This window comes from Anneissia japonica, unplaced genomic scaffold (genome assembly GCF_011630105.1).
Source record: "Anneissia japonica isolate Jap-2015-1 unplaced genomic scaffold, ASM1163010v1 scaffold275_len1219475_cov178, whole genome shotgun sequence".
NCBI classification, from domain to species: Eukaryota; Metazoa; Echinodermata; class Crinoidea; order Comatulida; family Comatulidae; genus Anneissia; species Anneissia japonica.
In genome coordinates, this window is record NW_022752912.1 from 915,994 (window position 1) to 932,939 (window position 16,946).

The 16,946-nt window shown below is 36.5% G+C and overlaps 2 protein-coding genes across 2 annotated transcripts; both read right to left on the reverse strand.

Annotated features, from left to right (window-relative positions):
* LOC117122464 (3-hydroxybutyrate dehydrogenase type 2-like) lies at positions 1-6,434 on the reverse strand. The gene is made up of 8 exons (XM_033268048.1): positions 6,279-6,434; positions 5,928-6,006; positions 4,884-4,980; positions 3,550-3,658; positions 2,905-2,965; positions 2,505-2,677; positions 1,485-1,577; positions 1-1,347 (listed from the first exon to the last, which is right to left on the reverse strand). The coding sequence occupies exons 1-8, from the start codon at positions 6,348-6,350 to the stop codon at positions 1,294-1,296; spliced, it is 738 nt and encodes a 245-aa protein (XP_033123939.1). The 5' UTR covers positions 6,351-6,434; the 3' UTR covers positions 1-1,293.
* A 1,665-nt stretch (positions 6,435-8,099) lies between these two features.
* LOC117122456 (polyamine oxidase 1-like) lies at positions 8,100-12,737 on the reverse strand. Its single transcript, XM_033268038.1, has 5 exons — positions 12,208-12,737; positions 11,340-11,513; positions 10,672-10,820; positions 9,715-10,040; positions 8,100-9,202 (listed from the first exon to the last, which is right to left on the reverse strand). Exons 1-5 carry the CDS (start codon positions 12,628-12,630, stop codon positions 8,664-8,666), a joined length of 1,611 nt encoding a protein of 536 aa, XP_033123929.1. The 5' UTR covers positions 12,631-12,737; the 3' UTR covers positions 8,100-8,663.
* Positions 12,738-16,946: the final 4,209 nt, after the last annotated feature.

Sequence of the window (16,946 nt, forward strand, 5' to 3'; positions counted from 1 at the left end):
TATTTTTCAATTTTATTATATTACCACCTTTTATTAAATAGATCTTTTTCAAAACATAACTGCTTTTATAACATTATATAGACTCATTAAACACAAAAAATGCTCTGGCTATTAGGCAGTCCCCTGGACCCCATGCCCAGAGAACCCCCCTTGAAATGACCTGGCTACGGGCCTGCTTACAACAACAAGTCAGTAGGGATTGAGACCGACTATAATTTAAAAATGATAAAATAATCCTTTTCTATTTCTATTTATTTTGTTAAACTGTCAAGGAAGCTCTGTTCCTTACACCATCTTCCACCGCCTTATTGACTTATGATTTTTCAGAGCTGGTACACCCAACAAAACAATACTTTTAGTGAAAATTTAGTTTCTTGCTGGTTCATCCGTTTCTGTTTTTTATTCCTTTTTGTAGCATCGGTATCAATGTTGATCTTGATATATATGCTACTAATGCTATCATTTCTTTTTTGTTTCAGACATATTCCATGCTTACCTAAAGTTGATTTGTTAATTATCTTTTTTTCATCATCATTATACTTATGCCTTTGATTTTTACATAGAATATACCTGGCGCTGATACAGACAGCTCCAGTTACACACTTCACACTTGTCAAAAGCATTATGTAATGACATTACAATAAAGAGTTTTAAAATAATACTGAAAATCATTGTTTTACCAGTCTAGGCTCAAATCAGATCTTTGACTTTGAAGCCCAAAGGCTTACATGCTTCAACAAAAGAACAACATGCTAAATATTGTTGAAAACTAGAAATTCGTGCGTTCATATTCATGCATAAATGTGCATTTACCCCTCCCAACTTATCATTCATTTCCCCTCAAAAATGTGCCTTATAATTGTTGTCAAATCAAAGCAGCTTAGCTCAGTCGGCTTAACCTTGGTTCTTGGTTAAATGCCAGTTTCAATAGTGCACCATATTTCGATGAATGTTTAAGTCGTTGGTCCTGTGTCCTATATGGCCTGACGTGTGCATGTTGAAGAACATTAAACACTCATTGGAAAATAGAACAGGAATATTTTTCGGTGAACTGCCCAATTCTCCACCAGAAGGACCTGACTGGAAGTAAATTTTCAGTGGTTTATTCTTGGTGTACTAGGCCTATTTCACACCGAATACAATCTAGACTCACTGATGGGTCATTCCTTTCAGATGGGTGATTCTGTTGGGTCATCCCAATAGTTCCTCTACTGGGTCATTCTGGTACTGTAAGTCATTTTAACCGTCCTTCCTGATGGGTCCTTCTGAGGCACTGGTTGCTGAAACAGGTTCTTACATTGTCCAACCGCCATCTACTCTGAACTCACTGCCTGTTATGAATGCAGACTGTAACAGATTGAGAGGTGTTAAACTATTTTCTAATTTCGTACAGTATATTGTGGTAAATTATTCATTTTAAATTTTCCATGCAGGCACAGGCTACACATATGTTGACAAACTATTTTAGTTGTATAATTACATACCTCATCAGATGCAAGGAACACACCCATATTAGCAACCTCCTCAGACTTGCCTAACCGTCCAATAGGTTGCCGTGCTGCAATATCCTTAAGAGCCTGAAATTAACATGTATAAAAAACAAACTATGTGGTACTGTATACATTTTTGTATGTGTTGAATGCCAATCAAATAGCAGGTGGATATGACAACCATGACATGAAAACATAATATACACCGGTGTTACTCATGAGACTAAGAGTTGAGGACAGCATGGATTGAACCCAGGACCAAAGAGTATAGAATTGCAAGAGGTTTGACTCTTCATATTTTGCAAGCATGCCATGAAACAAGTACTACCACAAGGTAGAGGGCGCCCTATTAGATTTTGAATGAAGTTTGAATCTGAACATGCATTTTTTTTTTAATGCAGCAAGCGTTCATACCAACTCTTTTTATGTTCTTTGGACGGACACCCTCTAATTCATGGTAGTAGTTCTCGAGATAGGATTGATTTTCAAAAAAACCCTCGAGAGTCAGACCTCCGGCAGTTCTATACTCTTTGCAAGGACCCTTAGATTGGAATGTAAGCATATTTAGGTCAGTCTTTTTATATATCGAACATTCACTTGGATGGTGAGGTGCAAGAACCCTGCCCATCAATAACCTCCCCCCATCCCATCCAGATCTACTGTACATGAAAGCATTTACTAAAAACACAAATATAACTTAATCATTATACAGTATATTGACTGCTGCAAAAGCCTGGATATTTTGGGTGTCCAAAATGACAATTTGCCAACTGAATAAGCCAAGTGGAAACCTCTTGATATTTATAACCTCCTTGGTAACAGTATATATTTTTTCAATATTTCTCTAAACAATGTTTTAAACAGGATTATTTTTTTTTATTTCTTTCACATCCAACAGAAAGTTACTCGCCAGAATAGACGATGCTTTCAAAACCAAGATTTGAACCCAGGATCCTGGCATTAGAAGGCAAGCATTTTATAAATCTATTCAACTCTCTATTCAACTCAAATTACCTTTTCTGGATCTGGACAAGAGTTGACGTAGGCTCTAATAGAAGGAGAGTCAATGGTTCCTGGGCATATAGTGTTACATCGTATCCCTTGATTTACATAATCAACTGCAATGGTCTTGCTAAAAGCTAACACAGCCCCTTTGGTTGAAGAATAGGCACAGCGATTCTGAACAGCTATGGGAATAATTAGGATGATACATTATTGAATAGATTTTCTACTGAGCACTAAATGAATACCAATTGTTTTATTAATTTACTTTCGTTTATTTTTTATTCCTGTTATTCTTCCATTTGCTAACATACTTGTTAATAAAATTATAAATATTTCTAATATCTTTATTATTATTATTATTATTACAAATGATTCTGACCTCATCCTGCTCTACATTTTAATCTCATACCTCTGATAGAACTTGACACTGAGGAGACGTTTATGATGCTACCACCTCCACTAGCTATCATCTGAAAATAATATTAATAGTTAGTATAATAATAATAATGATGATGATGTTAAAAATGATCTCATGATCAAAAGATGACAAGATGGAAAATGATGGCACAATGAAAAAAAAGATGGCATGACAGACAAAATTTGGGTGGATCCAGTAGGATGTCAGAACCACAATGCAAGGATAATGGATGAGTTAAATGAGGATGATCAGCCACATAGCATTGTACAGTAATACAGTAAATTAAAATATTATATGTTACTTAATTAATAACTACTGTAATTCCTCGGTATAAGCCCACCTTGGGCATAAGCCTGCCCCCCCCCCCACCCCTACTTTATGCCCAATTTAATGTACCAGCCTTTTCTCGGGCAAAATTCCAGGGTATGATTTGAGTAGCTTAGCTTGAGTTTTATAAATAATCTATAAAAAAAAAACCAAACAATTATTGGCTTTTAATTATGCAGTAAGTGCTGAAAAATTGCCTTTTGATTGCAAAGGGGATTCCCTGGGTATAACCCCCACCCTGCAAAATCGACCCAATTTTGTGTTCAAGTGTGTGGGCTTAAACCAGGGGAACCAGTAAGATATATTCACCTTTGGCATGAATTCCTTACACATCCTAAACATTGATTTGATATTGATGTCAAATGTCTTGTCCCACATTTCCTCACTGAGGTCAAGTATTGGAACACGATAAACAATACTGCAAGTGAAACAACATCCAATTAAAATGGATATAATATAAATGCTTGCCGGTGTGTCAATATAAAGAAATAGTCTCTTCAGTTTGCTCTGAAAAACAGCATCAGTATAACAAGAGTGTAAATAAAAATAGTGGCAAAGACAAGCCAAACCAGTCACTCGTCACAAATCATGTTTCAGAGATAATGGCCAAAAAACAGGTTGTATGCTGAAATGTCAAAATTTTTGAAATCTATTTTAAAAGTTCAAATTTCCTCAAGATGCTCAGCAGCAATGGTTGCTGTGGGCTATGGCTTTACTGCAGCAATTTATTTTTCTTCTACAGCAATAAGCTTTGTAAATTGTTTTAAGAATACCATAGGCCTATTTTGTAAATTAAGTGTATAATCCACTGCTGGGTCAGGGGACTCAACTTCAGCAAAAAGCTTGCTGTTGAGCCTGGGATTTTTCAACAGCAGTGGAATTCCCTTTCTGCAGCAGTTGCTGTTGGTACTGTGGGGCCCAGAAATTCGAACCCTGATTTTATTGTACTAAACTAACCTTTATATATCTATACATCATGATATGCTGTTATTTTCCCCATTTTCAATGTTAAAACAACCATTTTTAACAATTTGGTAATGGTTTCTGCCTGAGAAATTCCCGAAATCATAAACTTTGAAGGCTGATTTCTCAAATATTGTTCTTTAAACATCTGTATGTTTAAACACTTGTAACTTCATAAGGAAATATCAGATTTAAATGATTCTTTTACCATTTTATAGCTCTCATAACTAAAAATCAATTTTTGTGAAGAGTGACTGGTTTGGCTTGTCTTTGCCTCAATTACTGATTACAGTAGAATGTCAAATACTTTTCTCAGAAGTTTAATATGCATCCTAAAGCTTGGTCCATACTATCAAATTTTATGTGACAAATAAATGTGATATGCCCATGTAATATGACATCATCATGTCCATAAATGAGCACAACAAATTTGTCACATAAAATCCTATAGTGTGAATAGGGCTTAACACATATTTAACAAGAGTGGGCTTGCGGTGATCTTGACCTTTGACTTTTTGAGCCCAAAATTTAATCACTTCTCCCTAAGACTAAAGTACAGCTCCAATAAATATTACTATGACCTATTCATTAGTTTTCTCATCCTGACTGACAAACAGACAAACACACACACACACACAGACAACACCATAGCATAGGTAATAAATTTCAAGTTTACATACGCTGCACAGTTGAACAAGATATCAACTTTGTCGACCTTCTTGGAAAGGGCCAGAATGTCCTGATTGTTTGTAACATCTAATTTGTGTACTTCTATTTCTTAAAAATAAAAAAAAACAAGAACTGAAATAATAAAATATTTCAATATATAAATCATGTTCATGAATAATGGCCATACAAACAGGGGCAGTGGGTGCACATCATTTTCAGAATAGATAATTGAGTAGCGCTAATTTTAATATATGCATTGAAATATAAAAATTTAGTGGCAAAACGGGGAGGGGGAGAGCAGGTGCTCCGTTCCCCTATTGAAACCGCACCAGACAAATACTTGTACGTTTCAGGCAGACGAAATGGTTCAAATTTAAGTTGGCTTACATTTCAATGACTTATGCTTTCCAGTTGTTTAATGTGTCTGTGACCATCTTGTTCCTGAAGTGTACAGTATGTTACTTTTGTGATGTTCAGGTGTTCAGACAATTTGGACTTAAATGTGATATACTGTATTAGAATTTATGGTATAACAATAATATAGATTAAAAAATCTTTGAAAATAACCTTTGTTTGTTTTAAATTTTAAATGAGCTTTTTAATATTTTTATTTTGAGCCCTTACATTGGTTTATTAGGCTTGTTTATCTTTGTGTATTTTCTGTTTAGAATTAAAAGTTAACAGGTTATTTGTTTGTTTTAACTGACCTATACATTATTTCAAATGAATCATTAAATTATACAAATGTTCTTCTTTATATAATTTCTGTGATGTGTCATTGAATGAAATTAAATTTTAAACTGCCTAGGCTTCTTGTAAATATTTTATGTTTATCATTAAAAGTTAATAACTTATTTGTTAGCCTTCAATGAGCTTTTCAATATCTCAATTTAATTGTTGAGGGTTTTTTGATGGTATATCTATAACTGTTAACAGGTCACCAGATACAATATCAGTTATAAAAAGTGGAACTATCAAACAGAGTTTATACTTTATGGACAGTATGCATAGTGAAATCATTTTATAACAACGCTGATGAAAATTTTAAAACCTACTGCTGTCTCCTCTGAGTTCGTTTAACTTGTCCATGTCAATGTCCGATGCATAAACAGTTGCTCCTTCCCTTGCAAATGCCTGCAACACAGTAGAGTGTCAGAAGAATATTGTCTGTCTCTTATACACATCTAGATGTGTATAAGAGACAGGTCTCAGGCAGGGGGAAGAGCAAGGCCTAGGCTAAGGACTGCCTTCCTTTAGGTATACTTGTCTAGGCTAGGCCCTCTACCTCTACTAATGTAGAGGCTACTGGATGGTGAGTGCATGCTAAGCCTAGGCTAGGCTTTTATAATAAATAAAAATTCACGTAGTAAGTACACAGTAGAGAAAGCTAGGCCCAGCCTACCTACCTGCGCAGTTGCACGACCGATGCCGTTGGCCGCTGCGGTCACGATTGCTATCTTACCAGCTAATCGATTCATTTTTTTAGATTATTCCTCCTGTCTTCCGTTTTATAATAAACCTGAATAAACCAATTGAATAAACCCGGTAAATAAAGTTCATTCTTACTTCGCACTCACACTGCGGTATACCTTAGGCCAATCAGCATCGAGGGCTGTGTGAGTGTAGACTTGACACAATATCCTTAGCATACATAACAGGGATAGTAGCAACAACATGCTTCGTCATTGGATGGTCAGACTCCATGGTGATGGATATTCATAAGGTAAAGATGCGTAAGGTCCTGTATTAAGTTTATCTAGACCATGCATTGTTGGCACCTTATTTATTAGAAACCTTTTGGACGAGCATTAACATGAGGAATGTTTTAGTACGTGTAACATAGATAAAATCAATCACAGTGTAGGCCTATATTTATTAAACTGATGTGAAGGGGTGGGGGAAGGAGAGTTGATGATAATGTAGGAGGAGCTGGCAAAATGGTGTGATGTGATTTTGAAGTTGAGTTGGCTTTAAACATTTTTAATGGGGTGGAGTGGGGCGACTGGGGAGCACAAGCCTTTTTTATGGATAGAGCTACCCCCCCCCCCCCCCCCCTCAATGCAACCGATACTGACTTATCTTTTACAGTTATTTTCAAAAGTCATTGATTTCTGTAAAAAATGTAGAATTATAACGAGTGGATAACAGTTTGTTTTCATTAATATATTCATTTTCTTCAGCAGTTGTGCAAGTTTTACCTATTATGGTCTATTGCAGTAATAATGATTTTCCCACCCAGTTTTCCCAAGGCAATATGTGTATTCAGGGTTAGAGGGAAATTCACCTACCAACAGCTGATGATACAGACATGCAAAAGGATATATAATAATATATTATTCCTTGTCGTATGTCTATCTTGTGCCGCCACCTTCAAATATTCTGACAATTTATTCTTGTTTAAAAACATATTATTTTTCAGAGAAAATCACAGGTACGTTAAAGGACAAATATTGGAATTGAGTTCTCGAATTGAACATTGACCTCGGCACGTTTTTATAGATTAAATAAACATAATAGAATCAGTCGCAAGTTTCCATTCCATTCAAAAAAAAAACTTCACCATAAAGGCTTTGATTGCTCGTTTTGTGTTCAACGTGAATGTGAGAGTCCATGGCCAGGATTCGGAAAACAACATGTAGTTAGAAATTTAATCTACAGTGTAATTTAATTCCTTGATAGGTCTACTTTGTCACAAAAATACCCTATTTGAACAATGGTGGCTTCAGAAATTTGCCGACGAGGGGCCTGACATGTCCGACCGTGGGCCGAACAAAGGGCAAAGGACTACTAGACTATCATCGATCAGGGTACCGGAATAGGAAATTTTCATTTATTTTTTTTGCTTTTAAGACCACAATATTAGAGACTGACGTTTAAAATAACGTTTTGGATAGGCAAATTGATATCTTTGGATCCCCACCCCACCACCCCCACCCCACACAAGTGGCGTATCTAGAAGTCTTTAAATGGGGGTGCTGATGTGGGGAGCGAAGGTGAAGGGGCTCGACGATCAGTTCAGGGGCGCTAACTCGCAAAATAAAGTGATTTTAGGTGATTTTTACTACTTACAAGTGATTTTTGGGTGGGGCCCCCCGCGCACCTTCCTAGATAGATGTGTATAAGAGACAGCCACGGAGGAAGGCCTAGTGTCTCTGCTGGAGCCAAGACTGTCTTTGGACCCAAGAGAAAATAGGAACAGGTGAGAAAAGGTGACAGTACACAAATACTTGCCTTAATGCTTTACTCTTTATTGTAAATTTGTTAGGCTAGAACCTACCTCTCCTTCCCAACTCCTCACACGCCCTTCATTAATTGAATGGTTCAGCCTTATGACCATAAAAACATACAAAGCTTTTTTCTAACAATATTTCAACAAATATTGAGAAAATTCTATAGTGAAAGGAACTCCAAAGACGATCCTCTGAGACGTAACATGTACACATAAAAAAAACACAGTAGTTTAAAACAATTCTTTTCAGAACTATCGTGGCTGGGATGGTATAGATCCTCCATCTGTGAAAGTACCTCTCGGGCCACCTGTATTTTGGTTTCCTGGATGCGCCACTGGAAATTAAGTCATATTACAGTATAGCTTGATGCCTATGAAAAAAACTAATAAAATTCACAAAATTTCGTCAAATACCCCTATCGGGGGCGCTTGGCGTCCCCCTGGCCCCCAGCGTAGATGCTCACTTCGATCGTATACTGGACCTTATGAAATGCCCCCCGCCCCCAACTTTGAAAAACATCCCGCCGCCAATGGGGTGTACATAAGATACAAACATTTAAATCTAGAGTATATGTAGGCCTATTGTATCAAACACATTTATTGTAAATAATAATAATAATGAAATGAATAATAGTTTGTATTTTACGGCTATCATCGTCGCGGTATTGTAGTCAAGATTGATTAGCGGGCCACAAAAACAAGATTGATTGGCAGGCCAATGCGGACATGAGCTTCTATTCCGACACAAGGCGATCTTAATCCCTTCTCTTTCTCCACTTTCGAGGGCACCTTGAACAAAACCATTATCTTCACTGGTATATTCTCCGGCAAAAAAGACATTATTTACCCGTGATTGCATCTTTACGAAGCATTCCTGCTCCATTTCGGGTGGCCAAATAGAATATGCTCCTAAAGTCAGGGGGTTTCGCGACCAACCAGATACGAATATATCCGTTGCGTTTGGTGTATCCTCGCCAAATATTTCACGTAGCACAGTTTCGATTTCGGCTTTTATGGCTTCATCTGCCAGAGCTTCAACTCGTAGAGACTCTGCACCAGTAAGTTCTGCCATTAAAATATTTGTTCCGACTGGAAACAAACCTATGAAAAGAGAAGTTGAAAAGTGGGCATACCATAATTGAAGTTAGAAAAACAATGACGTTTAGAAAAACAATGTTTACAATATTTCATTACAGAATCCGGTATAATTACGCAAAACGGTAACCCTTATTGTCAATTACTTATACCATTAACAGTATAGGTTAATATTAGTATTAACAGAAAAAAATATTAATAATATTATTAACAACAACAATAATAACTCCTCGAGGTATTAATCATTAACTAGGAAATTATGCCTCTACTATTACAAAAAGGCGAACTAATAGTACAAAAACCAACCTGTCCAGAATTTTGAAAACAAATCGGGTAAAAAGGGGATTTAATTCGAAAGAAAACTAAAATTAAATAAATTATGTTTAGTAGGCTTATATGATTGTCTCTTTTATTTGAGTCCAAAATGGCTGTTGTGGTAGCATTAGTTAAATACACACAATAACGAAAATAAGAATAATTAATAATAATGATATAAAGCCTATAAAATAATAACTTACCCTTTGCTTCTAAATTTGTAAATATAGGATACCGTCCCCTGTGGTTGCTGGGACGTAATAATATTTCACGGTCTCCCCAGAAATTTATAGGAAATTTAAGGTATATTTTACTGTAAGACGCCATGCGAAATCGGTTAATAGTTCTGATTTTCCAATCAGGAAGATCTGGTATAAATTCAATTCCATTGTTTTGGAGTATGGCGCAACTGACAGTAACCAGGACTCGTGACGCTTTGAAAATCTCGCCGTTGTCACAAGTAACCACGACGACATCACCAGACGATTGGTCAATGGTTGCCACTTTCTTGTTCAAGATAATGTTCTTCCTTAAAGGAAAAAGTTAACAAAACAAATATATCATCGAAAACGAAGATTGCATTACAATAAAGAGACTTACCGTAGACTTTCAAGGTTTTTTTTTTCTTTGCAAACAGTTTTTTTTTTTTTTGGCGAACTTTGATGTGCTTCTTTTTGAGATGGGCTTCTTTTCGAGGCTACTTTTGCAAAGTACAGAAGGGGCCTATTTTAAAATGAATGCTGTAAATTTTGGGAATTACTAGAAAACAATATATATGGCCACTGTAACATCAATTTGTGTTATGTATGTACCGGATATTGTTTTACCATCTCGAAAAAATACACAATGCTATATGCCTATTGAAAAGAAGCCCATGGGTTTCCATCCGAGGTAACTTTTGCAAACTAAAGAGGTGGCTTCAATTTGAGATAGGTTTGTTCTTGAGATTAAGCCCATTAGGCTTCTATTCAATGTTTTACGGTATATCCAAGAGGAATTTTAGCATGCGTCGTAGTTTTGACAAAAGAAATAAGTGGAGGCGTTTGTGGATGTCGGGTGGTCTGCCGGTGACATCGCCCCACCCCACACGGACACATGAGGTTGTAATTTTGATAGGCATATATAAATATATATATGCCATATATATATAAGCTACCTACCTCAATTTCTCATCGCTTAAAAATGGCATTGTGGCATTAAAAATGTATTTGTATCCACGCTGATCGATAATTAACGTTGGCTTCTTGTCATCGGGGACACGTTTGTTGAATTCATCTTTCACCAAGGCATTGGACTTCAACGATGCAAACTTGAAGAAACGAAAACATTTTTTTTTTATGTATTATGTCATTTCACTCATAATTACCATTACAATCTTCGTCATAATTGTCGTCGAGTCGTCATTATCATCGTCGTCCTCACCATATCCATCGAAATGAATCGTGGATTGTTGAAGTTTTAGATCTCAGGAATATGCATATCACTATTTCGTATGATTTTGTAACGTGTAAGAAAAAAATACACTGCATGTTTTGAATATTGTAAGGACTTCCGGAGCCGATTCACAATATGCCGGGGTTACCATTCCTGATAATAGCCTATATTAATTTTCAACGAAATAACGCAGCAGATGATGCTCGTTGTGTTAATTTCTGACAACCGAACCACAACGTTCAGAACGTATGGTCGCCGCAATAATAATGTTTGCTGGTCAGATCTCCTCGGTACCTAATCAGTAATATTACGGATCAATATAGGCCTATGTTGTGCTAATGCCAAAATCCAGCACTTTTTGTCACAAATATATTTTTATTTCCCAACAACTAACCTCCGGTGCGTCTCCGTTTTCGAAGTCAAGCGTAGCCCATTCGATTGTTTGTTGAATATCTGTCTTGGGATGCCACCGTACGGATCGAAGTCCATCTCTCACTGACATGTCCGGATCATGTAACGCATTTAAATCATCGGCTATAGACATGGCACTGTACATTTTTTCTACAGTCTGCAAAATAAAGTTCAAAAAATAGTTAATAACTACCCGTATGTATTTTTTAACGAGATGGAAAAAAATTTATATCGTATAAGGCCTCATCAATATTACTATTATTTATGTTAGCCTTATGCCTATAATGGAAAATAAATTTTATGAAAGCATTATGACAATAAAGTTAAATCTGAAACTAAATCTATTATAACCTTATACTTATATTATTCGCTTTGTCTTTAATTCAAGGTTACGTTTCACAGGAGTGCACGATGGGAAATTCCGGAATCAGACGAACATACTTTTGCTCGCACTGTCCGTCTGCTCGAGGCATATATTATCTAATTTTAGTTTTTTACTAGATCTTTTCTTCGTCGTTAGCGTCCTTGTACAATTTGTACTTTTATTTCATGTGTTTTCGACCTCTTTAAAATGCATACAGATCTATGAGATTGTTTATAATTATTCGAAATAAACCTCTAATTCAACGTCATGCACTGTTTCATTCGATTTTGTATTAACAGGGAGTTGGTATTAATTATAGCCTTCAGCACGCATAATTAAAATACGATACCGGTAAGTGTCCGAATAAACGCGGGTAATCATTATTACGGACCCATTAATTTAATATAATAGTTCACTACATTTGCATAGTATTTTTTATTAATGTAGTCTAATAGAAATGATCCTTAAAGAGAAGGCTGTATATCACCTGATTCCACACAGGAAGAGCTTCTGCCGTAACATTGTGACCTGTGCTGTTGTAAACAACCATAGAAAACCAGTTACTTTGGTGAGTTTTCATGCCTAGCTTCCATACCATCTTCTGCACACTTCCACCAACTGGCTGGGCCCAGTTCGCACCTCTTTCTACACGTATCCCTCCAAACTCAACATCATGTACCCGTCCTCCAATGTAATTCGCAGCTTCAAGGATCAAGAAATCCTCAACCCCGTTGTCCACAAGAGTCTGAGCTGCTTTTAATCCCGACGCCCCAGCTCCGATTATCAAAACAGAAATTGGCTCATCCGTAGTAGTAGTAGGGTTACTGGGTCTATATGATACGTCCTCTTTTCCATATGTTGTTTGTGTTGTCAGAAGAACGAACAGAAAACGTAGAGAGCTCGACCACATTACAGTATTTGGTTATGCCTCTGAGACTTGAATTACCGCCTGTACATTATGAAACCGAATACCTTACCACCGCAAGCAATAACAATAGTAGGAAGTCACCTGAATTCGTAACAATATCATGACCTTGCGAACGGAAATTCTTTGCTTGTAGACACTCATTTTTTACTGCCACAGTACAGTACTGTATATAATCGTGTACAGTAATTATGGTACTGTCACTGCCTCCGTACTTCATTAGTACAGAAAGTATAAAGTAAAAAACAGCAGCACTTTTGAGACTAACAATATATAATACAATTGTACAGTCTCCTGATGAAGTCCACTGTGTGGACGAAAGCTAGAAAATAAATTATATATTGTTAGTCTCAAAAGTGCTGCTGTTTTTTACTTTATACTTTCTATACTGTACAGACCAACGCGGCTATACTTTTTATTCTTCATTAGTACATTACATCAAACACAACTATAAACATTTCTGTACAATGAGAGCGTCAACTCAGCGGCCTGTACGTTCGCATCATTACGGAAACAGGCCGAGGTAAACGTCCTTTTATCTGTATGTATATATATATGTATGTGTATATACATATGTATATATACACATGTATATATATTTATATATATATATATTTATATATACATAGTGAGAGTGTGTGTGTATATATTTGTGTATATGTGTGTATATATGTGTATATGTGTGTATATATATGTATATATATATATGTATGTATATATGTAGGGGTGTATGTATGTATACATATACATATATATAATCAAAGTAAGGTAAATACAGTGTTGTAATAAAGGACTTAATAATGCATCGTGGAACATAGTCCTCAACGAATGCAGTCCTGTAAAAATAAACAAATAAAGAAATTGTGTAATAAAATGCCTCTGGCGGGACTCGAACCTGCGACCTCTCGCTGTCAAGGCGAGTGTCATAACCACTAGACCACGGAGGCTTCATGGTTGAACAGGTTCAAATACCACCAGATACACTCTATTACACAATAGGTACGACTAGAAACAAATAAGTGCATATAATATAAATTAAGATAGTCGTTAACACTGTTAAATCATATATATGATTTAACAGTGTTAACGACTATCTTAATTTATATTATATGCACTTATATACATATATATGTATATATATGTATATAGGATTATATATATATATATATGTGTATATATACATATGTATATATATGTGTATATATATATGTATATATGTATATATATATGTATGTATATATGTTTATATATATGTATATATGTGTATATATGTGTGTGTATATATATGTATATATGCGTGTATATGTATATTTTTTGTGTACAGTATATGTATATATATATATATATATATATGTATATGTATGTATATATGTATGCGTGTATATATGTATACGTGTATGGTGTACATGTATATACATATGTATATATATACATGTATATTAACATATATATATACATATATGAATTGATAGTATTTATATATAGGCCCACATTAATGAACATTTTAATTAAAAATTGTTTATAATGTTAAAGTAATCAATTATACATGCAGTAACTCCGGCGGTTCAGTGAAACGGGGGAACTACATGTGGTTTTAAAGCCCCGGGACAAAATTCTCTGGTGGGGTTCAAATTGCAAATTTTAGACCACTTATTAGGGATTGGCATCACAATAACTTTTGGATTGGACCAGAAAATTAATATTTCAGTTCGACGATCACCTCGTCGTGGTTCGGTGGCGTACGACGGGTGGGGGTCTCCATGCTTTTTCGGACGGGGAGAGGATACTGATTTTCTCGCACGTCACTCACAAAATCAATAATTCCAGTGCGATGCAAAGCAACAATTATTATATTAGATTAAATAGCTAATTCGAAACATTCCATTGATACATTACAATCATAATGTTTTACATGTTTATTCAGAACCGTAAATTGTTTTTTCCCTTGGGGCGTTTTAGTCCCTGGACCTTAATCGATCACTTTGGAATCCCCTGCTCCTAATCGGTCGTAACTTAATTATTGCTCGAGACGTTGTATTGACAAGGATACAAATGTTTTGAAGCGGTCTTTGGCAACATCAGAACCGTGGGTCTCCTCTGTCTTCCTATAAAGACCTCATTGATCGCGTCGCTCTCATGAAGTATTTTACTGTTATAATACTAAATATACAAACCACTCAAATTAGTCTATTATATCTAATCAAAACTGCTGATATTTCCCTGGTATTTGTCCTTGCCCCCTGATGTGGGCCGCTGTAGGACCTGGGATACACCCTATAGTAGAAACGTAGGCCTAATTCTAACATTATGCTCCATCCCGCATTGTTTATTATTGTATCTAAATGTTACCGTATATATACTCGCGTATAAGACGAGGCTTAAAATAGTAAGTTACGATCGGAAAACAGTGGGTCGTCTTATATGTGCGACAGATAACTCGTCCAAAAAACATCGTTATCATTCTTATTATAAACTTAGGATAAATTAAGGCCATAATTGTGTTTTACTTTTTATATTTTCGAAAGTGGGCGTGGTGAGGGGCGGGGGGGGGGGCGAGCGCCCACTTCGCCCACTGCTGGATCCGCCCCTGATGTCATGTGTAAATTGTGAACTCAAGCGGTAATGTAGTACGTACCGTCCCGATACAAGGAATGACACCGGGACCGTATTGATAATAAATAATCGGTACGATGAATTTTCATTTGAAACATCTTACTTGAATCTATCATACTGTGTATGATGGTGGTGATCAGGCATACATATTTCGAAAAATACAAAAACAACGGTGTGATTAATCCTGGTGCTTTCTAAGACGGGGTCGACGATAAGGTAAATAAAACTCGAAAAAAAAAAACTGTTCCAAAGGCATGTTTGCATACATTTTATATCATTTGAAACATCTTACTGTACTTGAATCTATTATACTGTGTATGATGATGGTGATCAGGCATACATGTACTCCAATGAAACTGTTTGTCATCTTGATACCTTCCGACGAAAATTGACCCTACCGGCGTCACCACGGCGTCCCCATTGATCGATCTAACGTGATGTTGTTATGTGGGTGTTTTATAGATTATTGAGAATGGTAATATCACCGAAAGAATAGATAAAATGACAGTTGAATGAGCAACAAAGACAACTGAAGACAATAGTTCGTCATTAGAAGTTATTTAGTACTGTATAACTTTATTCGGAAAGGTGAAGTGGGGCTCGATGAACAGTTGAGGGGCTCTAATTGAGGGGGAAATAGTTGATAGTAAATCAGGCCCGTACGCAAATTTTTTATTGGGTGGGTGCGAATTTTTAGAGTTTGGACCAAAATTGGAGGGGGGCGCTTAGGGGGTGGGCGATCCTACTGGGATCATACAAATTTAATATCATTTTCTTTTTTCCAAATTTTTTTATTTTATTTTATTTTTTATTTTTTAAAATTGAGGGGAACTAGATTCAGTTGGCCTTCTTGTCAGTGGCGGATTTATGAATTAGATATAGAGGGGGGAAAAGGGAAGGAATTTACCGTTTGAAAGTCCATGACACCTCAGTCGCACCATGGTTGGGCCTGAGGTAAGAAAATTTATGATTATGGCACCTCTATATGGCCGGAAATGGGGTGGGGGTGGCGCTTTGGGGAACCCTGCTGCTGGGATCGAGGTGGTGGAGCTCAGTCATTTTTGATAATTTGAGGTCATATTTAATCGTTTTCTGAAGATGCATTAGTGGCGGATCTACGCATTTTATGAGAGGCTAGGGAGGGACTTCATAGATGGAGGAAATACCACGGTCAGTAGCGGATTTAGAAATTTGATATAGAAAAGGGGGGGGGGGGAGAGGGAATGATTTTACAGATTGAGAGCAATGCAGTAGCCAGCTATTGGGACAGTCCCACATTTAAAAATTTGTGGGGGCTAGTGCGCACCCGCCGCACTCCCCCCCCCCACCTTCTTGTGTATGGGCCTCTTCAGATTTGCATTCTTAACCTGTGTGGTGATTTTCTGAGCCCAATATATAGCAGGTTTACAGGGCCTAGGCCCTATTATCTCTTTTGTGAATAGGCCTATTTATAAGCTTAATGTTTTCTTGAGTCATACTTGTAGGAATAGGATATCATGTAAGGTCAAACTCTTCCAACAAAATTTGTTTATTATGGGAGGGTCCGTCATAAACATTCCCCTCACTCCCTCACATCCGCAACCAATTCGACCATGAAGGGAATCTTTTTAGGCCCGCTGTGTGAACATTTGGTACAACATATGACGAAAGCATTGTCTTAACATGTCGGTGATGATAATTATTTATAT